Source organism: Cheilinus undulatus, linkage group 20, assembly GCF_018320785.1.
Source record: "Cheilinus undulatus linkage group 20, ASM1832078v1, whole genome shotgun sequence".
Taxonomy (NCBI): Eukaryota; Metazoa; Chordata; class Actinopteri; order Labriformes; family Labridae; genus Cheilinus; species Cheilinus undulatus.
In genome coordinates, this window is record NC_054884.1 from 17,389,870 (window position 1) to 17,416,470 (window position 26,601).

The window sequence follows — 26,601 nt, forward strand, 5'->3', positions numbered from 1 at the left end:
ATGTGATCCTACATACATACAGCCAATGAGATTTTCCAAGTATCTCCACCAGGAAAGTGTTAAGAAACCAGCCAGTGTGACGGACCTCTGCTTGGCCTTTAGACCTACTGTACACACCACAAATAGATACACCTCCAAGTGTCATAGCCTTGTTATTTCACACATCTCACACATTGGCTGGTCAGCTTTACTTCAGATCACTTGTTGAGTTACACTTTACTATTTGTTCACAGGGAAACAACTCTAGTTATTATAATCAGTTTTACCCTGTTTCAAAATATGCAGACAATGAAGGAGAGCAGAAAATTGCAGTTACTAGTGTGTCCATGTAAAGCCTGTTTCCCCACTAGGCCCCCACATAAGAATGGAGGGGGGGAGTGTGGATATGTGCTGTGAGCGATAGGTGGACTGTTAAATAAGTCACTGAAAGTAACCTCTCCATAGTGTTTGTACTGTCTGGATTTTTAAAAAATAGAACTAAGACAAGTCCTGATCCCCCCCAGGGGTCAACAGGTGTTAAGGAATCTAAGAAAGAAGGGGGGAATTTGACAAAAAAGTAAGACATCAGAAAATAAAATTATTTGTGGGAACAGTATTTTAACACACTAAGCTCAGTGTTAGTTCATGCAGGACATGGAAGTTATACGCCCAGCTGTGATCAGCTGGTGGTCAGCTGATCACAATTATCGCCTCCCAGCTCCCCCAGCCAATCACAACTCTTTCTCTCAACACAGCGGTCTATTTACAGTATGATGTTCTTCTCACTTATCCCTGCTTGCATTAATGTTGATGAACTATGCTGCTGCTGCTGGCAAAGCTTAACCTCCTCCACCCCAGCCTCCTCCTTTATAGCACAAAGCTTGTTGTACCATCATATTAAGATTCATGCTACTATGGATGAATTGCTTTTGAACTCATTTTATTGTGTTTATTTTGCATTGTCATTGATGTATCTATCCATATGGGGGTTTCAATAGGTTAATCAAAGCATGCGTCTTGGTATTCAGGTAAAAAATGAAAGGGAAAAAAAATATCAGAGGAACAGCAGCAGGCAGGAATTAAAAAGCCTCCATCTAAAACCTGGACAGTGTGTTTCCACAAAGCAGTCTGGTTTGGTTCAGCACAGTTTTGCCATGGATTAACACATTAAACTCTGATCTTACCCATGTTTCCTCAGCTCATGTCTGTCCACTGAGAAATATTTTAAAAGATCCAGATCATTGGACTCAGCTCAGTAGAGCTGGTTGTTTGGCTCCCAGGCAGCTCTTCATTTGGTACCAGTTTGGCTTTTTAAATGAGGATTAAATAACGACAAAAGATGGAAGAAAGCAAACGGGAACTCAAACAGGAGCCAGCTACCATGGCTAACATCAATGAATGGTTTTCATATTACCAGCTTAGTTTGTGAATGGTTCATTATTACTCAATCACTAACCCCGTAAAGTTTATTCATTTTATAGTACTCACTATTTCAATAGTTTGTCTTAAAATACTCAATGGTGTTGCTCAAGAAGGAGAAATTTGACCCCTACCTCATAAATGCTCTACAGAATAAAAGGGCACAAATTCCCACAAAAACACTCAAAAATTTAGTGGAATACCTTCCAAGAAGAGTGGAGGCTGTTAAAGCTGCAAAAGAGTAGCCAACTCCATATTAAAATACTTGTATTTGAATAGAATGTCATTACAGTCCCTGTTGAATGTCAGGTGGCCAAATACATTTGTCCATATAGTGTATTTTTAAAAAGGATTTTAACCTTCAAAAAATGTATTTTACTGTTCCTATTTTATATTGATTTCCAGTTGGACATAATGTTTAACATTAACCTTGCCTTCTATTTAATACTGCTTCTGAAATCCTGTAAATAATTTCAGTAACTACAAGATTAAATGTAAAGCCTTGAATTACCAACACTACAACCCTCCTATCCCCACTAAGGATCGCTTTCTTGCAAACAACTCACCTTATGTCACTTTCCCTCCCTGTTCTGTTACCATGGCAGCAATCAACTGTTCAGAGGTATTCATGTGCAGAGCAAATTCTGCTAAAGAACCGATTGTTCTTGTTCACAGAACATAAAGCTATCGCCTATGAACTCTGACCTGCGCTTACAGCCTCAGTAACCCACTGCTATTTGAGAGTGGAGTTAAGACTGCGTGGAATTCTTGCAAAACCACAACAGCTCAAAGATGTATTAAAAGCGAGCTATGGGGCGAGGCTAAAGTGCATTTTTTCTCTGTGACACTAATACATTCTAAATTACAGTGGCCAACAGGGGAACTTGGTCTGAAGCAGTCCAAACAGCTCCCATTAGGAGAAGCAGGCGAGGAATACAGAAACAATGTGAGCTCATCTACACGTATGCCACTGTTAAAACAAAAGCAATGACAGAAAATGTGCTGCTAAATTACTGAAATATTAGAAAAGAAAATGTATCAAGCATTTGTTATAGTGAGTAAAATAAGAGATAGCTAATCTATTTGAACATCACAAATATTTAGCATTTCTGTCTACTTTTGATTAATACATTTAAGACGTTGGGTGTAGGGGGTTTATAGCAAGGTCAACAGTTTCTTTACAAAGAGAGCTGGAGTACAGGTACAGAGTTTGCGAAAGACAATAAAGGAGTTGTCATCTTAAGCAGTTCAGACCAGTCAGTAGATCTAGAGGAGGAAGAATAATGCCAGCTGGAGGCCACAAAAGGTTGGCAAAACTCCCTAAAGTCCTCTTTTTGTTTCTTTTCTGAGTTTCCTGTGAAATGTTGGTACCAGTTGTCTTTCTGTGGTTGGAAATATGAGTGGTGCTAGTGCGTACTGAGCCTGGGTCTGTTGAAGGTGGCATTGCTTTTCTGGGCTGGAATGGCCAATTGATAAGGTAGGTAAAGTAAAAAAATGTCTGTGTCCATGGGTGGTGAGATGGGGGTAGGGATGCATTGATCCACTTTTTTTCAGTTCCGATCCAATTCTGATAAATATGTGCCAATACTGATACTGATTTCGATAACAATTATTATTGTTGTTGGTATAATGTGTGAGGTTACATGAGGCTGTAGTAAACCACCCAGCTCCTCTTATTAAAAAGCCAAAAAAAAAACAAAAAATGAATTGAACTTACATGTATGCCGAACAAATTTGAACTACTACTAAAAATAAATATCAACATTATCCAAAAAACAACAACAACTGGTCACTAAAACGGCTAAAATGGTTTATGAAATTAGCCGGCGTGGGATTTACTAGTCGGTTAAACTAATTACTTTTTACAATTTTTTATGAACACGTGCTTGAAATCCCTGTCTATAATGCTCTTTAATGAACCTCCCACCACTAGAGACCGCTGTAGCTTCAGTTAATGGCCGCAGCCTTCCTCTCTGACCCTTCGCCGGATGTAAACAATGAGAAGCTCGGCGGTGGCTAAACTTTTAGCGTGTAGTAGGAAGACAGCGGTACGACAGTTTTCTAAAGTAGTAAATGGAAATAAAGTGGTATGTGGGCTGTCAAGGGTTAAGCTCACATATGACTACTCACCCGAAGTGAAAAGAGGCCAAATATCAAAGCATGATATTAATCTGCAAAGAGGAACAAAGGCTGGCGGCGCTAGCTTTCAATGTCAGTCATGCTGTAGAGAGTATTATCAGGTTAACGTCACACCCACTCTTCTTTGTGTTCTCTCATCTTTAGACTAGTTTGGACTATTTTAAATATAGATTTACATTTAATCGACTAGGTACTTATACCGCTAAGCACATCCCTAACTAATACTAGCTCAGTTACACACAGTCTCATGTTAGACTACGGTGCGTTCATGGTCTACCACAAACTGTAGGATAGATTTGGATAGGTCACTTGGATCGGCGCCGTCAGTCAGATATCCGATCTATTAATTACGTCCATATCGGACCCGATACCAATATTGGATCGGATCGGTCCCATCCCTAGATGAGGGTGGCTCTAGGATGCTGGAGATCACTTTCAGGCTGTTCAGTTTGATCTGAACTAAATGACAGGTGTGAAACCAGACCATGGTCTGGACCAAAAAGCCAAACCTTGGTCCAAAAGAGGTGACCTCGGTGTGGACCAAACTGAACCATGGTTTGGTTCATACCCAATGTGAAAGCATTACATTGGAAGGGTCAGACCTTCATACCAATGACAGGAAATTACAGCGGGAGAACCAGAAAAAGGAAATCCAACACAAAAACAAAATGATGGGGAGAGGAGGAGACGATGTTTAGGTGAAGGTGCAGAATGCTCTGTGAAAAAGCGATGAATCCACTACTATCACACAACTCACTTTCTCTCCTGAGTCAGGTGCAATGGCTTGCAGGATTGCCTACTATCTTTTCCTTTCCTGTCTATGATGAGAAAGTGGTCATCTAATGAGGAAGCTCATAAGGCAAACTCAGCCTAGCCTTATGTTATGTTAGCCTTAGCTCTCTCAGTTTGTGGTAGTAGTAAATCAATATGATGGTAGAAATAACTTAGCCTAGCCTTATGTTATGTTAGCCTTAGCTCTCTCAGTTTGTGGTAGTAGTAAATCAATATGATGGTAGAAATAACTTTTCTATTCTTTATTTTCTTCATAGAAGCTACCCGCATTATTCAACAAGTGTTACGAGATGTAAACCTTCCAAAAAGTTCAACTTTCATCTCGTCAGTCCACAGAATATTTTCCCAAAAGTTTTGGTGACCATCAAAATGTTTTTTTGGCAAATGGGAGACAAGACTTTGTGGATTTGGCTTTGGAACTCTCCCATGGGTGCCATTTTTGCCCAGTCTCTTTCTTATAGCTGAATCATGAACACTGACCTTAACTGAGTAGAGTAAGTCCTACAGGTCTTAATATGTTGTTCTGGGATCCTATGTGGCCTCCTGGATAAGTCATTGAGTAATTTTGGTAGGCTGGCAACTCTTGGGAAGGTTCACCAATGTTCTAAGTTTTCTCCATTTGTGGATATTGGCTCTCACTGTGGTGATTTACTCTTTCCAGACTGATAGATAATAATAATAATAATAATAGCTTATACAGCGCCTTTCATGAGACCCAAGGTTGCCTTACAGAAAAGTGGAAAACATGACACAACATAGAAGACAAACACTAAGTTGGGTGTATGTAGGGGGCAGGTTTAGGAGAGACTGTAAGCTGTGGTGAACAGGTGATGCTTGAGAAGTTTTTTAAACGTGTCCAAGGATGAAGCACTGCAGATTTTTTCCGTGAGGGATGTCAGTGGCTTTGTTTCTAATCTGTTCTTAAATTTCTTTGGATTGTGGCGTGTTGTGTTTCTTTTGGAGATCTTTTAGCCTACTTCACTTTTTCAGACAGATTTTATTTGAGGGATTTCTTGATTGAAAAGGTCTGGTAGTAATCAGGCCAGGGCATGGATAGTGAAATTGTACTCAGCTCTCCAAAAAATGTGTCTAATCACAGTTAATTTATGATTTAACGAGGTGGGGGTTATCTTTGTCTAATACTAACATTTGTTTGATGATATGAAGCAATTAAGAGTGAAAAATATACCAACAATGGAGAAATCAGGGCGCAGATAGCCTAGCGGTTAGGCTTAGGCCCATGTGTAGCTCAGGTTCAAGTCTAACCTGTGGTTTTCTCCCCTACTCCCTCATCGCTGTTTCTCTGTGACTGTATCACTGACCTCTTATCTAAATAAAAGCAGAAAATCATTTTTAAAAAATGCATTTATCATTACCTTTTCGACCATCTCAACAAAAACTGAAAATGCAGAAGCTAAAACTGCAATATTTACAGGAGAATTGGTGATTTGGATTGCATAGGTGGTGCTAATGTTCAAACTAACAGTTCTATATTAGACCAATGGTAGGTAATACAACGAGTCTGCTCCTCACAGAGCTCATGTCACAGAGGGTTTAGTATGAGATGTGTTTATAAAGGGATTCCACTAAAACCAGCAGAGCTCTATGCATAACACAATATATGTGGTCTGTCTGAAGTTGGGCTGCCTTTAACCACAGATCTTACTCCAGATTACTAAGACACTGACACTGTAGTGAATCATAAGCAGGACAGACAAATACCTGACCCTATTTCAGCAATTATGGCCAATGGCTGTCTCCCTAAAACAACTATTTAGGATTGAAGGGAAAACAAAGTGCAGGGATTTCTTTCATCTCTGTCTCCTTCTCCCTGCCAATGGTCGTCTAATACGCCAAAAAGAATGTGGGCACCCGACCATATAACAGATACATACAAACGAAACGGATGCAAGCAGGCATACAAAAACACAGTTTAATTCAGGGAACATACCCCTCAATGTGTTTCATTAGGCAAACAAAAAAGGCTTTCAGCGGTCCAATCATAAAAGAGTGCAGCCAAGCTATGAACATTGCTAATTAAAATGTGCTCAAAGAAAGCCTTGTTTTCCACTCGCCATCTCCATCCAAACCCATGTCTGTGCGTACGTCTCTCTACGTGGCCGAGGCCGCTTTTATTTCACTTGGACTGAGCTCTCACCAATAAAACATACTGATGTTTCTCAAGCTAATGAGCCATTCCTTCATTTGTGATATGGTTCTGCTAATGTTAATTGCCTGAAGTGTAATTTTTAATCGCTGGGGTCAGAAGGAGAAAAGCAATTTCACAGCATTTGGTTGCATAACACCAAAATTTGGTTTATAGACAATTACATTAGGCTTAATAATGATTATATTAAAACGTTTCCAACACAACAAGGCAAAATTTTACAACACACTTCTAAGAAACATACAAAATATTGAAAGAAACTTCCAGCGTCCATGGGTCCAATGGGGAAATGTCATGACCAGCTCAGTGCCTTGACAAACAAATGCTACCTCCTCCAGCCTTATATGATAATAAGACAATCATAAAGTTCTGTGCCAAAGAAAGCTACTCAGTCTTCAACCTACACACAACTTCTCATATGCTCCCCATCCACCCACTATAGTAAACAGAGATATTTCCATCCTGGCTTCATCTGTTACATTTCTGACTCACTAATCGTTTCATCTTCTTGTATGAAACATCTCTCTTTTATAACTCGGTGCCCTCTTACTCCTGTTTTCCACAGAATCGGCACATACAGGACAGGATTTGCCAGGGAGACAAAAATGAGTTAGGAATTCAGTGCCTGTTGGACTTTAGTTGGCTCCCTTTGGTGTTGGGTTTGATACTGTTCCCTGTGTGTCGCCCTCTGCTTTTGATGTGTGGCACAAGGCTGAGTCAACACACTGAGATACACTGATGATGGATCTGCAGTCAAATTAGTCTTGAATTGAGCTGACAGCCTCATGGAAGCCAGTTAAATAAGTATTAAAGACTGAAGCTGGAGTATCATACCGCTGAGAGAGAGGGGGCGGGCCCCACAGACAATTTTCTCTTTCCACTCTCTTTTGGTAGGCTGGGATGAGGTTATAATATGATTCACAGGAAAATAACCCAGTGTTATTTAATGGCTATCATATTGGAAAGATGATGTTACACCAAATTGAAGATATCGCCACATTATAACTCCAGCAGACACAACTCACCGACAATATTCAACATTTTCACCACCTTTCTGTGAGGTCATGCTCAGGGTGGGAAGCTCTGGGTTTGTTGTAATGAAATGGAGCTTTTTTTAAGTTTTAAACTGTGCACATCTGATAAATTGTTTCATTACAGTGCATCTTTACTGAAAGAACACACTAGACAGTGAAAATGCATAGGACACACACATACATACAGTCATGGACAAAAGTATTGGCACCCCTGGAATTTTTTCCAGAAAAAACACCATTTCTCCCAGAAATTGTTTTAATTACAAATGTTTTTGGTATACACAAACAAGCAGAAGAAAAAAGACAAAATTGACACAATTTTACACAAAACTCAAAAAATGGGCTGGACAAAATTATTGGCACCCTCTACTTAATATTTGGTTGCACACCCTTGGAAAAAAAATAACTGAAACCAATCACTTCCTATAACCATCAACACACTTCTTACACCACTAATCTGGAATTTTGGACCACTCTTCTTCTGCAAACTGCTCCAGGTCTCTCAGATTTGAAGGGTGCTTCTTGCAACAGCAGTTTTGAGATCTCTTCATAGGTATTCAATGGTATTTAGATCTGGACTCATTGCTGGCCACTTCAGAACTCTCCAGCGCTTTGTCTCCCAACATTTCTTGGTGCTTTCTGAGGTATGTTTGGGGTCATTGTCCTACTGGAACACCCATGACCTCTGACGCAGACCCAGCTTTCTGACACTAGGCCCTACATTGCGGCCCAAAATTTTTTGAAAATCTCCAGATTTCATGATTCCTTGCACACAGTCAAGGCACCCAGTGCCAGAGGCAGCAAAATAACCCCAAAACATCCTTGAACCTCCACCATGTTTGACTGTAGGTACTGTGTTCTTTTCTTTGTAGGCCTCGTTTCATTTTCTGTAAACAGAATGACGTGCTTTTCCATAATGCTATACCTTAGTCTCATCTGTCCACAAAATGTTCTCCCAGAAGGATTGAGGCTTACTCAGGTACATTTTTGCAAACTCCAGTCTGTTTTTTATGTCTCTTTTACAACAGTGGGGTTCTCCTCAGTCTCCTGCCATAGCACTTCATCTCATCCAGACGATGACGTATTGTCCGAGCTCACACTTCTACACTCTGAGTCTGCAGGACAGCCTGAATTTGTGTGGAAGTTGACTGAGGATGTTTATCCACCATTCCAACTATCCTGCATTGCATTCTTTTGTCAGTTTTTCTCTTCCATCCATTTCCAGGGAGATTAGCCACAGTTCCATGAGTTATAAACTCACTTGTTACTGCCACAGGTGAATCTAAATGAGCATCACATGCTTGAAATAAAATGATTTACCCACAGTTTTAAAAGGATGATGTTAATTTTGTCCAGCATATTTTTTGAGTTTTGTGTAAAATTCTGACAGTTTTGTCTTTTTTCTTCAGATTTTTTGTGTTGTTCCAATGCACATAAAGGAAATAAACATGTGGATACCAAAAACATTTGTAATTGAAACAATTTCTGGGAGAAATGATGTATTTTCTGGGAAAATTTCAGAGGTGCCAATACTTTCGTCCATGACTGTATATACAGTGCTTAACAAATTTATTAGACCACCTAACCCTAACCAAAGTAAGGTTTATGCCGCAGTTGCCCTAAAAAATCATGAAATTTTGGGGAATTTTGGAATGTTTTGGCTTAATGATAAAGTTTAAGATTTTTAAGTACTTATAATGGGATACTCCAAAAATATGTTTAGGCATTTTCACAGAAATTTTAGATAATTCCTTTCTAATTTTAGGATATTTGTGTGGATTTTGGAAGGGAACATTTCCAAGATATTCATAACTTTTAGTGAAAATTTTGATCATGCTTGGCTTGTGGTTCAAAAGTTTTCTGCCACAAAGTATGCCACTGTATTTACTTCTTTGACCATGATCAGAGTCAAAAAATGCCTGCATCTTTGAATCATGTTGGACTAAAAATAAATGAGTCATGAATTGAACCGTCTTAAAGCGGGTGTTGAAGCTGTTAAGTCATAGATGTTAGACTTGAAAGAGAGAACACACATTTGCCTGGTAGCTGTGCTGTGTATATCAAAAATAATTAAATAGTAATGGTTTGTTCAGTGAGTGTCTAAGTGTGCCTGGCTCTGCTCTTTGGTGTCAGGCAGAAATGTGTGGAAGACTGGGGCTCAATATGCCATTTTTATTAGACCACAACTGTAGATGGAAGGTTAAGCTATCGGTTTTGCCTCGTGTACATTTACACCAGTAATGACAGTTATGCAAAAATCCATTTTGTGGCCGTGGTAATACTGGTGACTGTTTTGATACAAGTTTACTGCCCACCACCAATTATATCCTAAATTTATCAAACTTTGAAGCATGTGAGCTTCTCAACCTGAGCAAACGTGTTGAATGAAAGCATATAAACCTTAATGTCAGCCCTGCTGAAGTCAAGGTGAGCAGAGGCACTGACTGTGATTTATTAGAAGGCCACAATCCAGGAAAGACATACAGTAACATAATAATGTTTGAGTGTCTGGGGAGCTGAGCTTATCTGATCGAATCTGACAGCCTTATCACTGCTGCCAAATTTCGACATAAACCTGGTAACGGTCACCAGTTGCCATACACAACACACAACATCACATGACATTGAAACCCACTAATAATTCCACACAGAATCTCATAATTCTCTGCAGAATCTCCACATAAAACTCCAGCTGGTCTCTGCTAGGACAGAGAAAAGCTGATAAAACCTTGTGGAGCCTGGATCTTAACCCCCTGTATTGGTACAGAGTATTGGAGCAATGTTGCTGGTGTTGTAAGGGTTCACGGCTCACTGGTTGACTAGCTAATGGTGGAAAAAAAAGGGTTTACTCTTTTTGATATGCAGAAAATATGCAATCATTTTGGAGAATTGCTTATATGAGTGGTTGTGAATGCTTTTGCCAGTCTCATTTCTAAACAGAGGTTTTTGGAGGCCAGGACTCGCAGAGGTGGACAATCCTCCATTATTGTGTTCATGGCCTTGGAGCTGCAGACACACAGGGCACCCCACTTTCCCCCGATCTACCCACAATTGAGCACGGCGTCTAGATTCCAATCAGGGTTGAGCCAGCAGACTGAGGGGATTATTTATGCTGGAAAGCACAAGGGAACCTCGAGGAGGGAGTGTGTTTGTGTATGTGTGTTTTCTACATTGTGAGGATCAAAAGTCTTTCTAAGGGAATGAACATTCAGCAGAGTCTAAGAAAGCAACATTTCCCAATAACAATTAAAGCTAATCACAACTAGATCTATGGCTTTTACACTAAAATTAGGTTTAGGTTTGTTGAAGTATAATTGCCAGGCATTTAGAGGAGAAATTCAGTGATGGGAGTACAGGGAAGCACACTCACATTCTCACAAATTCCCCCTTCAAAAGAACAAGAAGTGGGCTAAACTGGCTTTGGCAGCCGACCTGAATGACTCAGTCATCATTCATCCTGGCTGGTTGTGTGGGTCCTCTTGACATCAATCTACACTGCTTCGGTAAAGAGGTATATGGATTAAGGGAGAGAATCCAATCTACTGTTATTAATAGTTCCCACACGGCTTTGTCAAATACTTAATTCTGATTTGACATTTACAGTCTGTCGTACCAAACTAGCAGACCGCTGCTACTCTTGCTCTGTCTGATGTTATCTTTAGAGGTTTTGGAAGATTATAAACACTAATATTAATCTACAAAAGTAGTCTGTATATTTAACATTAGCCAAGGAGAGGAGCAATCACTCTCTAACCCATAATTTCCACATACTATGACTGCGCTGCAAAAGAAGCGCTGCAGGTTTGCTCCTATCGAAGGCGAGAGACCTTGCCCACTGGAAGTGTGTCTAGAGCACTGTACCGCAGCACACAAGACAATGCTAAACCACAGACACCATCCACCACATCAGCACGGCTTCATAGAGGAAGATAACCCTCATGCAGTATAGATCTTTCACAAACAGAAAACATTTGGCCCATCATAATACAAAAAACCAGAAGACCCAGAACTGTTGAGCAGCTAGAATCCAACATCAGAAAAGAATGGGAAAATATTCCTCTCCCCAAAACTCCAGCAACTGGTCCCCTCACTTTGCAGATTTTTACAGTGTTAAAAGAAGAGGGAATGCTACACATCGGTAAACATGGCCCTGTCCCAATTTTTTTTCAGATGTGCTGCTATCAAAATTTTTTCATGAAATTGTAAAATGATATGTTGGTTGTGTTCTATTGTGAATAAAATATGAGTTCATGAGATTTGCAAATCACAGTTTTCTGTTTTTATTTAGGTTTTACACAGTGCCCCAACTTTTTTGGAATTGGGGTTGGACACAGGGATTCAACATCTTTCAGGTAAAGCCAAACAAAAGGTCTGCATCCATATATCCCACTCATGAGTCTTAAAACATATTACGTCATGTCCTATAAATAAGAGGTTTCTTGTTGCCAGTAAATGTTTAAGGTTAAGTGAAGGAGAATGCTGCAGGTCAGTGTGGTGAGGAAACGAGAGCTAATTTCATACAAAATGTCCACAAATGACTTTCACATTATTACCCTTGTTGAATGCTGAGTGTGCTTGTTTGTCCCCTGAGCTGTTTAGCCTTGAAATCTCATTTCTGCACAAATATAAGCTGTAAAACTGTGAACATCCCAAGTGCTGAGATGTTTTTGGGATTTGATCAAATCTTAGTGTGTGGTTTTAACCTTGAGGGAGAGGTCTGATGAAGGATTCAGGTTGTTGTACAACGTAACAGAAAAAACTGAGAATTCCCTCAGCAAATGTGGTCACAAGGACTGAGTGTTTGTATGTTATAACGTTGCATGCATGTGTGTTTGCGTGAATACACTTAAGTATTAAACAAGAACGGAAAATGTTGTGCATTGCTACAGTTCAAATTAATCTCTCTGTCTCTTTTTTTCCCCCTCTCTCTAGTTCTTTGCACATACAAATGCACAGAAATGTACGTCCAGGACACCAAAACAATAGCTGTCTCTGCCCGCTCGGTTCTCTGGCCTGGCAGCGTGCTCTTGGGAAGTTCTCAAACAACCCAACATCACTGCAGCCAAGCCACATCAAATAAGCACACACAGCCACCATGCACACTATCACACACAAACACACACACAGGGATAAATGCTGCAAGCACTCACACAAACACAGCCTGTAGGTTTGTGATATATTTATACACAAACAGGATCAACAATTAAAGTTACAAACACTTTGCAGTTTTGATGAAGTGTGCAAATACTGGCACACTCAGCTTGTCTGCCCGCTGACTTAGCTCCCTCTCCCACCACCATTACCACTATTGTAAATACTCCTCAATATGTATTTACACTTGGATTTCAAACCCCTGGAAAAAAAAGAGGGCAGGAGAAAAAACGTGTGGAAAAAAGAAGGAATGTGTTTCACGTCGGTCAGACTGCGGGAACCCTCAGTCATTATTATCTTTCAGAGTATTTGACTTGGATTGTCTCTGGGGATAAGAGAGAAATGTGGTGGGTCTTCTCTCCTCTTTCTATTTCAGTTTATCCTTTTTTTACTTTTTGCTGATGCAAAATGAAGGGGCAGACTTCAATGTGAAAACTTAATCTTTCTATCATTGAGATATATTTAAACTTATTTTGACAGACTACCATTAATCTCACTTTCAGAATAGATTGCGATGCAAAAAAAACCCCAAACCTTCTTTAGGAGTTCCCTAAAACAGTCAATAGTCAAAAAGTTGTACAGTTAAAGGGTGCAAATGATTAAAAAAGTACAATACAAATCACAATCAAGTAGTAACTACAGATTCAGTGCATTTATATAAATAAAAAAGTAAAATGTGAAGAAATCCCACAAAGTGAAAGCAACAGAAAAAAGGCTGTTAACACTACCCCTTTATTCCAAGTGCCCTACTGTCTCTTTAAGGGGAAGTGGTAAAATCTTTCCCTCCAATTGGGACAAACCCTGCAAGATCATGATATGCATGAGTAGTCATCTACAGTATTTCCATAAGCAAATGACATAATATGACTGGGTATAAAAGGAGCACTTTAAAGGGGCAGAGTCTCTCAGAAGTAAAGCTGGGCAAAGGTTCACTAATCTAACAACTGTGGAACAATGTCAAAAAACATCAAAAAATGCAAAAATTGAAAACTGTCAAAACTTGAATTTCTTTTTGGAAACCACAGACACCGTGTCCTGCAGACTAAAGAGGAAAGGGACCACCCTGCTTTTTATCAGCGCACAGTATGATAGTATGGGGTTGCATTAGTACCTATGGCATGGGCAGCTTAAAAATCTGGAAAGGCACTATCAATGCTGAGAAGAACATAGAGGCTTTAGAGCAACATATGCATCCATACAGACAACATCTCTTTTAAGGAAGGCCTTGCATACTTCAGCAAGACAATGCTACATCACATACCGCATCCATCACAACAGCATGGCTTCATAATAGAAGAGTCTGGGTGCCCAAATAGCCTACCTGTAACAACTGACACATGATACAGCAAAAATCTAGCAAAGAAGACCAAGGACTATAGAGCAGTTAGAGTGCTTCATCAGACAAGAATGGGACAACATTCCTCCCACAAAACTCCAGCAACTGGTCACCTCACTTCCCAGATGTTTACAGAATGAAGCTTAGCATTAGTTGAACCAGGACATGGGAGAGTAATACATCCGTGTTCAGCTGACGGCCAGTTGATCCCAATTACCGCTTCCCAGCTGCAACAGCCAATCACAGCTCTTTCTCTCAACACAGCAGTGTACATAAATATGACAGACTTCCCACTAATCCCTGCTTAAATTAGTGTTGATGCACTACGCTGCTGCTGCTGTTAGCAAAGCTTAACCTCCTCCACCCCAGCCTCCTCCTTTATAGCATAAAGCTTGTTGCAGCCACATGTTCAGATTCATGCTACTATGAGAACATCTTTTGACCAGAGCCTTCTCTACCAAATAAAACTGTACATCCATTTTGTAATGAAATGGTACAAAGTATGATGAGAGTGTTCCTGAATGAACTGTTGGAAACATTGGTACACATTGGTAAACACGGCCCTTTTTTGAGCTGGGTTGCTGCCATCAACTTCAAAATTAGCAAACATTTTTAATGAAATGGTAAAATGTCTGAGTTTCAACATCATGTATGTTGTTTTTGTTCTACTATGAATAAGTATGAGTTATGAGGAATTAAAATCATTGCATTCTGTTTGTATTTACATTTTACACAAACCCTTTTTGAATTTTGGTTGTAATTCACTGGCCTGTGTATTAGCAACAATTCTAAACAAAAATTATCATCTGTTTCTCTTATTTCAGATCTTGTTTCTCTGTTTGCTGTTGTTTCTTTGTCTTTCTGTCTCTCTCTGCAAGGCCACCTCACTCACAGCAGATGGCTTTTAACCTTGAGTGTAGTTCTGTTAGAGGTTTCTGCTTGTTAAAAGGAAGTTTTTCAACATTACTGTCATTTGCTAAATGTAAGCTGGATGCTTTGCTCTTAAAAATAACAAAATTGATGTGCTCATTTATAAAGTGATTGATTTCCTCTTATCTAAGGTACAAGCTAATGTACTTGATCTGTATCTTTTAGGACTTTGTGTACCAAACACTTAGTTATATATTCATAAAACATTTGATGACATCAACAATGTGTCATGATTTAAATATTGCAGGGCTCTGGGCTCTGTGTCATCTGTAACCATGGCAACAAGCAGCTACTGCTGGGAGGTAAAGTAATCAGCTGTGGGGAACAAGGCAGCAGAGTGACAGTGTGGTCTGGGGGCGAAGTGTCTTCAGAGGGGAAGGCGTGTTGGACCTACAATAATGTGGTAGAAAATGACCAGGGAGATTGAGTAGGAATTAGCCTCAGTTTTGCAAAGGTTTTTCTGCAGGTAAACTTGAAGAAACTTTTAAATCCCACAAAAGCCAATTATCTCCTTGTTTATCTGAGAATTATGCAAACTGGAATGTAGGTCTTTAACCAAACAAAACGGCACATTCATGGAAAACAAATGTCCTTTTTGACTTACCTTAAGTTATTCCACCTCACTCACACAATCTCACCTACACACGTCATCCCCATATGAGAACAATTACACGGTCTGCTCCCCAGAATAAATGAGCCCAATCAAGGTTCCTCTTCCACTGACATCTATACCTAAATCCCTTGCTCCATGAAAAAGTATGGCATCCCCCATTCTCCAAGACAATCCTGTACCCCGTCCTTTCATTATTCTTTCTTCCTCTACAGCCTCAACAAAGACTTGAATGCTGCATGAGTAGGAAGGCACATGGCATTTTTTTCTCATATGAATGATGACAGTTTGGGGAAAAATAATGGGATATTGTTTTTTTTTTTCCTTCTTTTAAAATGCCTCTGTAATGTCTATTAAGGTTTAGAGTCTAAGTGTAAAAAGATTTTCCCTGGAAACAGCTTTGATCAGGAAACATCATTTAGTGTTCTGAGTATTCAGAACAATTGGTCTGAAGCCTTATTCACTTATACACAAAAACAATTATTTGCTAAGAGTGGGCTGCATGTGGAAATGAAAACAGCCACAACTATACATCGACTGCCAGCCTTCTAGTAAGCTTTAAAATATGTGAAGCTGGCATAAGCTGATTTGAAAACACAGCAGGAAGTATTCAAAAACCTAAAGCTGGTGAAACAAGGTGCTGACATTTGTATTCTGATGGTCATTGTGCATGCTAGCTTATTCACACTGCCATTTCAAGGTGTGATTTTCATTCCTTTGTGGCATTTCACCTTTATTATGAATGTCACAGAGGTGCAATTAGGAGAAGGAGTGATTTCCCCTTTGAGTAGGCTTCAGTGGAAGTAACAGAGGTTTTACAGAGGCAAGACAGGACTGATGCAGCCAGCGAGGGAGCAAATAGCAAGGTTTGGGTGCATGACTGCCTAAGCACCCACTGTGCTGTGCTCTCTTGTGCTCCCAAAATACCATAACACAATAACAATAAACAGCCAGAGACAAAATATAACACGATTTCGGAATCAGAATGAATATCTTATCCCTCTGAGACTGATGTTGTTGTATACAAAAAGAGGAGATGCAGGTTACAAAAAGTTAACTAACTTTTTAACCATAAATTGTAGACACTTCCTTTTTTTTTATCTCAGGAAGCCTTCTCTTTTGCCCTTCCAATGACAATATCCACATCTTCATAGCCCTTACTGAGGCTTTTCTAGCAAGCCTGGAATGTGGGTGTCTATACCCATTATTACTTGGATGCAACAAAAATATCAATTTTGGCCCACTTAACTAGGACAGGATGTATGGGTGTGTGGCCATGCTAGCACCTGCATCAAACTGTTTTATGCCTGCTCCAAAGCTGATCCAAGGCTGGGCCTATTGCACAAATGTAGCCAGGAGGTTTGCGCTGCGACACTACTGATCCAACGCATACATGCGTTGATGTTATTAGTATTGACATTATGAAATGACATCTAGGGAAGGCCTATTTACTGTGCCCAGCCATTTCTCTAGACAGGCCTGTTGACTAGTACATGTGTGAAAATGGCTCTTATGTTTTTTTCTAAAAGCATTAGTACTTAAGGTGCTAACTCTCATTAAAGGAGTTGATGCAGTATCCTTTTAAACATTCCGTATCAAAAAGCGCAGACATTTTTGACAACCCTAACTAATAGGAATGAAAAATGACAACTTAAACCCTGAGAACTAGCTTAATATCAGAGAATGGTGCATGAAGGATGGATACTTAATCATGTGGCTGGAACTGCTGGGTTAAGAAAATACTACTCTGTGCATTGAGACAGTCAATAACAGCAAATGCCTTTGTTAACCTTTTTGAGGCTGAATGTAATCCACACAGCCGTGAGGCAAAATGCTCTGATTTGACTAATCATCTTACCAAATAAAACCAGCTCAGAGGGCAGAAGAGAGAGAGGAATCAACACAAACAGATGCTAATATTTGCACCTCTGGTTAATTATAATACTGAGGGGAAAACAAAGCAAATGCGGTACATGTGCGCATAGCGTTTGCCAATTACCTTACTGCACCTGTTCATTTCTACTTATTTGTGTGTTTATGCATAAATTCATGCATCTTTATACGAAGAATACTCCTGTAACTTAACATGATGATTCTTCTCCTTCCTGAATACAGCTGCTTGTCTCCTGGCAACAGATGTCTCTCACTGGCACACGCAGCACTCACCAAGATACTCATAAAAATTTAAATGTTTTGTATAAACACGGTGCCAGAACACCTGACACATTAGACACAACTGATCAGCAAAATAGGAAATACAGTCTTGCTACAGTATAAAATAAATCTCACAAACAGTCAAAGATTCAGCACAAACAAACAGTCACTAACCGAAATACGGATCCAGCAATATATCATCATCCTCACTTTTCATACATTTATTGATACCTAATGGTTGAAACTGGTTGACTTAATGGTGTCATGTGAATGTGTGGAATGGTGATTATCAAAAAGTTTGAATTGAATGTTTAAATAAATGTTTCAGTATTTTGTTGGTTGTTTCTTGCACTGACTTAACCTTATTATTTTTAACTTTAGTAAAATTAAACAATGACTGCTTATAATTAACCTGACACACAAGACTAACTGTTTCATATATCTACTGCACGGATATATTTCACATTCATCTGGGAAAGCTCCCATGAAAAGCGTTTGGAAAGGGCAGGCATTTTCCAAAAAATTCTCGGAAGGCGATTGGAGGAAAGTTCTGTCTGTCACATTTATGATGGACCAATCAGAGAAACAAGACAAAATGAGGTTGTATGCATGTGCAGCCCCTTGAGCTGTCAGGCTATCACTGCCGTAGTTGTGAATGGCGGTGCTCCTCGGTGAATAAAATTCATGCCAAGGTCAGTCGAGAGAAATGCAAAGACTTTTCTCTGCCAAGGCAAGCTTTTGGTGTGACTCTTACAGTAGTGCTTGTTTTAAAAGAAAATGTGGTCCAGTTCCTATTTAACTGCCACTTTCCATTGGAAAGCCATTGGATACACCAATGAACAAGAGCAAAAACATCTTTGCCATCCTGAAAAGCGTTGAGAGTTGTTTTTACTCTTTATTTCATACATAAATGTGGTCCAGCTCTGATAGAATTGCTGCTATGTTGCAGCTACATCTGAGCTAATCTCCGCATTGGAGGCAGCCATTGCAACCAGCTAGTATAACTAAACCTCACCCATAGCTATCATCTTGTTCTTCTTAAATGACGCTGATTGGTCGGAACATTGTGAAATGGAGTTTTCAAGATGGATTTGCCTGATGACAGACATGTAGTCTGGCAAATCCATCTGCTTTGCAAGGTTAGCTTATAATGACTTGTAAATAGCTTGTAAACTGTAAAAAAATCCAACTTAATTAATGTTGAGTGAAAAAATTATGAAGTATTTGGTGCATTTTTGATAACCTGACAAGTTGATCCAACACACTGTTTTGAGTTTCCTGAATTATATAAGGTATATACCAAGTGGCCAAAGGGATTTAAGGTTAGCCAACATTTTCTAGGGTCTCATCTTAAATCAACGGAGAAATTACTGTAGTTGAGCCAACTGAAATACATATTTCCATTGGAAAAAAAACAATCAACAAACTCAACATTTATTTAGCTATGAGCATGTTTTGTCAATTAAACAGCAACACTTACTAATAAGTTTGGCCCCTCAACAAAAAAAAAAAAAAGGTGTGAAACTCAATGCCTAACTATTTTACGTTGGGCCCTCATATTCCTTTTCACAGTTTAATGGATGGCATTTGCTTAGACAGGGATTTGATGACTTAACTTAGAGCATCTAATGATACCTGCAGTGACTTAAAATCAAATTTAAACATTTTTTAAAAGTGCCTACACTGTGTTGAATTACTAAAATGCATTACTTATATAAAATTCAACAACTTTGATCTTTGCAAAAACAAGAGGTAGCTTGCAAATATGTTGTATTGACCTCCAGCCTTATAAGTCATTAGAAAATGCCTCATGGAGTATGATTACTATGTCTTAAAAATTCTTACTCCTTCTTTGTAGACCTGTCCTTTTAAAAAACAGCAGAGGATGGTTGCCTCCGTGAAGTCCATTAATCCCTGATAACTGGACACCTCGCCTGGCATTAACCCGCTTATACCATGGTCACTTGCCAACGAAAAGAATTAATAAAACTACTAATTCATAATTTCATACATTTTGTGATCAAAATAGAAAGTTTCCTAAAACAACAATTTCTTTCCCCTAGCAATGCTTGAGGGCTTGACAAATAACTGGAATAGCCATTCCAATCCCATAACGTTCTTAGGGAATGTAAACGTTATTCAGTCCTCCAGTAAATAGGCGGGCCATAGATACGAAGTCACAAAAGAAACAGTAAAACTAGACCGCTCAGCGTACTTTAGGAACAGATTTATTAATGAAAGACATGAAAACGGGTGAGGCGGAGAGTCATCTGTGATCAGACTATAAACCTGTACGTTAACATGAACAGTCATCTGATAGAAAGCTTAGTTTTAGCAGACCAGCTGTTTGAATAAACAGAATAATTCCCCCTTCTGCACTACAAGGTCACAGACATGAAACGGAGCTGTCCATGCCTTGCAGGTGCTGATTCTCTGTTAGACATGTCAATATTTTTTAAATATTAACATGCTGGTTTATCAGAAGCGTTTCCTTTGGCTCTACAAAGAAATAATGGCTTCTTTTCTTTTGTTTATGTATTTGAATCTTCTGACAATAGTTTATAGCAGTTAGAACAGGAGGAAAGTGAGGTTTTTTTGCGACACACCTCTCAGTGTTAAGGTGAGCATGGAAACAAGACCTACATCGGATATAGATAAGACAGTCTTATGTTACTGGTCTTAAACCAGGAGTCTGTCATTTTATTTATGTTAGTTAAGTGACGGTTGCTGCCGGTCCGCAGGCTCCTTAGGCTGCCCAGAAAATATAACTGTCTCAGGTTGCTTTAGTTACTCCTAACGGAGAAACGGCTAACGACTGCTGCGCATTAATTTGAAACAGTGTAATGATTTTTTGACTGGAACTACTTGTGAAGTTCGAATGGTGTCCATATACCAGAAGTTAATGGACACCAATGGATTTTCCAGAGCCAATCAGAATCGAGTATTCACCAAGACCATGGTATAAATGAAGTTTATAATACATCTATAATTGAGTTTATCAGTCCAAAGTGATGCCAAAATAAAATATTTTTAGTAATTGTTAAAACATCTTCATGTATGATTTAATTTCATTCTTTATCTATAGTATTAATACTGGTAAACTCTGTATTAGTTGACCATGCTGGCTGATTCTGTGCTGCAGAGAAGGAGATAGAAGAGAGATATGGAGAGAAGATAAGTATAGTTGACCATGGCTTTGGTTGCTAGGCAACAAACGTACACAGGTAATTTAATTTGATTTAAGTTTCCGCCTTACTTGTCAATAACTATCTCCCTGTTGTAACCTGCAGTGCAACTAAAATGTGGGGGAAGTTCCCAGCATGTGCAAAAGATTGTATCTCTTTTAATATGATTGGTGATTATTTTAATGACTCCAACAGAGTTAAATAATGTGGGCAAACACAGAATGCTGTAAGTGTGAAAGCCAGCATTCACAAAGTTTGCATTAAGGGAAAATACAGCAATGGTCTATGTAGGGAGATACACAGATGGAACAACTTACTTCTTGTTCTGATTCTCCTTCCGATCAGCTGAGCCCAGGCTCTGAAATTACGAGAAAAGAAACAGACATTAAAATCCCAAACAAACATTCAATCAATCAAAGCAACACCAAGATAATTAAGCTAAAAATAGCACATTACTGCACCAACAGAGCCCGATGTATCATGGTCTCTCCCCTAACTGACATTAGTTCATTACATAACAGGTAACATGCAGTTAATGTGTCCCTAGTTTCTGCTAGTGCTGGCATTTATTTACCTTAAAGGCAACAGAAAGAATATAATCAATGGCGACATGTTAGATAGAGAGTGATGTGTGTGCCTTAATTGTCTTCAGTGAAAATAATTAGCTCCATGGCTGTAATTACTAACATTGATGCAGGGGATGTTCTTTATGCATTTATTAACCCTGATGTTTGTGTGCTCATAGTTTTCAGAGGGAAAAGCAGAGCAAGTTAGGATGATAAAGTCAACTGAGTTCACAAATCCCCAAGTACAAAAATAATACCTGAGAGAATATAATGCTCTGCTCGGCTCAACAGGAGATGTCTGAAAACATCCCTCCGGCAGAGTCGACTTATTTGGCATACACACACACTAATGCGACGCACACTTCTACACAAAAGTACACACTGCTGTCCATGTCTCAGAGAGATGCAGCCTTTAGCTGTCAGGGAAAACACGTGCTGAGACTGAGAGAAGAGCCCAACAAAAACTCAAAACTGAGCTGCAAGCCCGAGGGCTGAGAAATGAAGCAAAAACCAGAAGTGCAGTTCCTCTAGAGGCCACTTGGGGCAGGTTCCAAAAGTAGTAAATACCCACTGGGCCCTATATTAGACAAAAATCCTCAATACGAAATTAAAGAACATTTGGAGCCTGTTACAGACACAGTTCTAGCTTGGATGGCTCATTTTGTCTTCTGATTACTTTTTCGAGGGGGCACAACTGCTGAGCTAAATCAGTCACTGAATAAAACCTCTTGGTTTTGTGTAGTTGGCGCTTTTGGGATTTTTTTTTTAATGTAAATATATGACCAGCTTTATTGCTTGTTTTATATACATACCATCGAAGGTCATAAGATTTCGATACTTTGATACTTTTATACAGAGGCTGAAGGAGGTGTATTGCTTGTTAGCTGTGCTGTTAGCATTAACAGCACTAGCTCTAAATGTCAGAAATATTTACAATGCTGTGTCTGACAAACTTATGAACTGCCTGCACTGTCTCTGAATCCCAGGTATGAGGAAGCCTGTTTTGCATCAAAGACCAGTGTTAAAATTTAACAAGTGACTGTGTTAACTGGAGATTATATGTCAAATGCATATGTGTTAATAATGGATATTGAAAATTCACTGAGGCCTTTGTTTAGTTTTTCAATAAATTCATATCTACAAAGCATATCTTAGGCATATTATAACATGTTCAGTGTTTTAACAATGTTATACATTTGACAACCACTGACACTCTGAGGTGAAAAGTCACTTGTTAACAAAGTCACTAGTTAAAATATAACAACTGCTCCCCCACACCATTGCTGACTGTGAAGGCTTTAGATTTCTGATCTTTATTTTTCCTGCTGATTACATTTACTGCTTGAGCCCACACAATTTATGCATATTAAAAAATTGGCAATTAAAGCACAAATCACTGTATTTTTTGTTAATTAAAAAAACAATTATGCTAAAATCATTGTCTTGAGCACATTTTTAAAAGATTTTTAATGTCAAATAATAATATACAGCCCCTTAATGCACAGCAGACTGGAGCTGATACTGAAATTATCCCCTCTTTATAAGAAATAGAGGATGTGTTGTTAATCAGAATCAAACTGAATCATCAGATACTTAAAAATTAACATCACTAACATTAATAAATGAATATGTTCATTATTTTGCCATGTATTAATATAAACATAATGTCACATTTTTTGCATGTGTTAACTGTGCAGTGAAACCTTCTTTTGTACAGGATGGAAAAACATAATAGGTTAAATAAAGCAGTTTTCAGTGTCCAGGAGGTCATTGTTGTTGCTGTGGTGTAGAGCCAGACCTTTTCCATTTTAGACAGGATTGAATTAGTCATACTTCTATACAGAGAAAACTCAAAAGTGACACAGTTTGACCGCTCCGCCTATTTTAACATTCTATGCCTCAAACTTTTTAGAGATTAAAATTAAACTTTTATTGATTTATTGTAGCATGAACTAGCATGTGTCTGTATTTATAATACCTGCCTTGATTAATTGTTGTTGTCTTTATATGGGAGACAGATTTTTTTTTTTCTTAAGAGATGATGGTCAACTGTTGTGATGGGGTTTTAACCTGCTGGTCTCTCACTAAAGATGCATGCAGAATATTCTCTTGCTTTATAAACTCTGTTATAATAAACAATTGTGATCACTGACCACAAATAATGATGACCTGATAATGAATTGTCAGCTGGTTTTGACTGTTATGCTTACCAACCAATTCTCCCACCTCACATTTTCATCTTTGAAAAAGAAAGTGAGTCAGGATTACTCCCTCTGTGATGTTTCATCAAGAGCACTAGGGACTTCTTGAAGCATCCGAACTCCTTAATGAGCTTTTAACATATCAGTGAATAACGTAATCTGCCTGTTACTCAGCGTGGCCTGTACTCATAGCTACACCAAATCCAGCATGAGTACTTGTGCAGAGGTGGTGGCAGCTTGACTCACTTCCCCCCAACAATGAAACCAACTCTAAAAATATTTTAAAAAGGTGATGGTCATACTAAAACAGCACTGGTGAATAATAGGTAAGAGGCGTGAAGGTTTCAAATCTGGAAGACTCTTAAATCTCAAAGTGAACATCAGAGAAAGATATGTCTTTTGGCAAGCATGTGGGCTTTTATATAAGCAGTTCGATGACATTTTGACCATAAAGTTACTCTTTTACCCTGCTGTCTGGATTGCGAATGTGTATGCAGGTACGCTTTTATGTGTGCAGTGCTGTGGCATTTTGGCTTCACTGTGCTGACGTTTCTGCATATGAGCTTTATCCACCTGGTGGGCACAGCAGAGGCCAAGCAGAGTGTCTGACCTTCACCACCCAGCTTCCCCACAGTGGGCTCAGGTAGAGCCACTCTGTCATGGAGAGGAGGGTTGGCGGGGGGGGGATCAGTGCTTTTAGTTCGTTGAAAAGAACACTGCCATAGAATCACAAACTAAAGTTGTAAAGTTCTCCTTATCAATCAATTTGACAATACTTTCTTTACCGGTGGTGGGCAAAAAGCGGTCATGGGGCCATGTGTGGCCCTTTTCACGCTATATGGTCCCTGAGTCAAAACTCAAGAAATTATGAACATTAAGAAAACATAATAAAATCTACCCTGAAAACACACGACTAAAAACATTTCCATAAATATATCTGATTATTATTACAGTATATACTAGGCTCATTGTAAAAATAGAGATTTAATTGGCTGTAATAGTTGCTGATGAGTTCAGCTATATGCAGCATTTAATTAATATAAAAGGCTAGATATGTAAGAAAAATATTCTTAGATAAACAGCAACATAAGCTATGTGTTTATAGCTGATGAAAGTAAACACAAGTATTTGCATTTGAGTTAAAAAGAATAATTTCTGTTTTCAAGAATTGTGAAGAAAAAAAAACATTTATACCTTTTGTAAATTAAAGGTTATTATCGTTGTTAATTTCAGGATCCAGCAATTTAAAAAAAATGATAAATATTATTGGTCCTCTGGCAGCGATACAATGATTTGGCCCTTTTAGTTACAAAAGTTTCCCAGTATAAATTACCAACAGAAGCTTTTATATCTGCTGGGTGAAGTACGACCATGTGTAAATGGTGCAACAACATTATGTGAGCTGTGGTCAAAAAGGACCACAAACATATCACCCAATATGCATCTTTATTATTTGAGGGGGCTTTTTTTTACCATAAAGTTGAACCCAAAACATTGATATATACACCATTACAATATATTTTGTCTATTGTAATTATTATTATAAATTTGTACACTTCTTTGGCAATGCAACGTGATGTTTTCAATGCCAGATAGATAGATAGATAGATAGATAGACAGATAGATAAACATGTATAATTAAATAGGAGCCCTTGTAGAAAAACAAGTATTAAGTCCTTACAATCACGTTAAATAGAATGAAATAAAGTAAAAAAAACCCATTCAGTAATAAAAAATAATTAATGTTACAGTATTGAGAGAGTAGATATTACAAATAACATCTGCCTGTATGAACAGCAGTCTTGGATAAATTTGACATCCTTCCATCTATAGCTTTAACTTCTGTCCTGCTGTGCCAGCAGAAAGCATCGTTGACCATCACACACAAAAAATAAGAGCAACAAAAATCCTTCACATCTCTATGCGTGACATCTGTGTCATTGCTATGAGCAGGCCTTAAATGCCCTGAGCCAAAAAAAGCGAACACACCAGGGTGGCAGCCTGACGCCTGACATTGTGTCTTCACACCTGAGTCCATTATCCCAATCATACTGAGGCAATTAGATGGTCTTAACTCATTGGGTGGAGGATAAATTAAATCAAATTTGAAAGTATTAAAAAATGAAAAAGTATATTGAAAGGATCGCAAATATTTAAAATTATAATCCAATCAGGTTCCAGATTTTTCTAACATGTTTAAGTTTCCAGCTTTGTTTGACTACAGATGGTTTGAAGCAGGTGCGTAAACCCATTTTCACAGCAGGTATATAATAGCATGGCATTTCCTCACAGCTGAAATGACACATGAGAGATGCAGAATTTTCCCCAAATGTCTCAAAAGCATTATCGGCTAAACACTGGTTTCCTTGACTTTCATGCGACAGGAATAACACAAGCAGTAACACAACCAAACACTCAAAAACAACAAAACACTTTCACTTTGCCTCAGCCAATTCCTTCACATGCTTGTACCTGTCGAGTCCAAACACATGAACTCAGTCAGAGAACGTCACTCCACTCTGCCTGTCTTCCTCTTGTTTCAAAAACCACAAAGTCCTGAGTGTGCTGTTCCAGCCATGGCTCTGATTGCCGTTCACCTGTCCAACTTCCACTCTACATCCAATCTTCTCCCCCTCTCTCTTCTTTCCTATTGAACAGTTTCTATTTCCTTTTCTTTCCGTCTAAAGCCGTTGGTCACACGAAGGGTTTGTGAAGCTTTCTCCGATGGTGGCTGCTACCGCCACTGACTTGTTGTACTTTAATTGTGGTTGCTAGGCGATAAGCTTCTCCAATTCTGCACACGGTGAGAAGGGGAGGACAGGAAAGGAGGGGGGAGAAAGTGAGAGAATAGTTGAGGAGGGGGGGTTAGGAGGAAATGCTCATTATAGGCACAGAAGTCTGAGGAGAATGATCGGTGGGGAGAAAGGGGAAGGTTTAC

At 38.9% G+C, this 26,601-nt stretch overlaps 1 protein-coding gene across 3 annotated transcripts in view; it reads right to left on the minus strand.

Moving 5' to 3' along the window:
- The window catches only part of LOC121527857 (ankyrin repeat and fibronectin type-III domain-containing protein 1), a 253,335-nt gene that overhangs the window by 79,264 nt on the left and 147,470 nt on the right, over window positions 1-26,601 (minus strand). For all 3 annotated transcript variants that reach the window (XM_041814870.1, XM_041814871.1, XM_041814872.1), the window contains one exon: window positions 21,214-21,254. In XM_041814870.1, coding sequence (XP_041670804.1) covers window positions 21,214-21,254 — 41 coding nt within the window. The remainder of the gene's footprint in view (window positions 1-21,213; window positions 21,255-26,601) is intronic.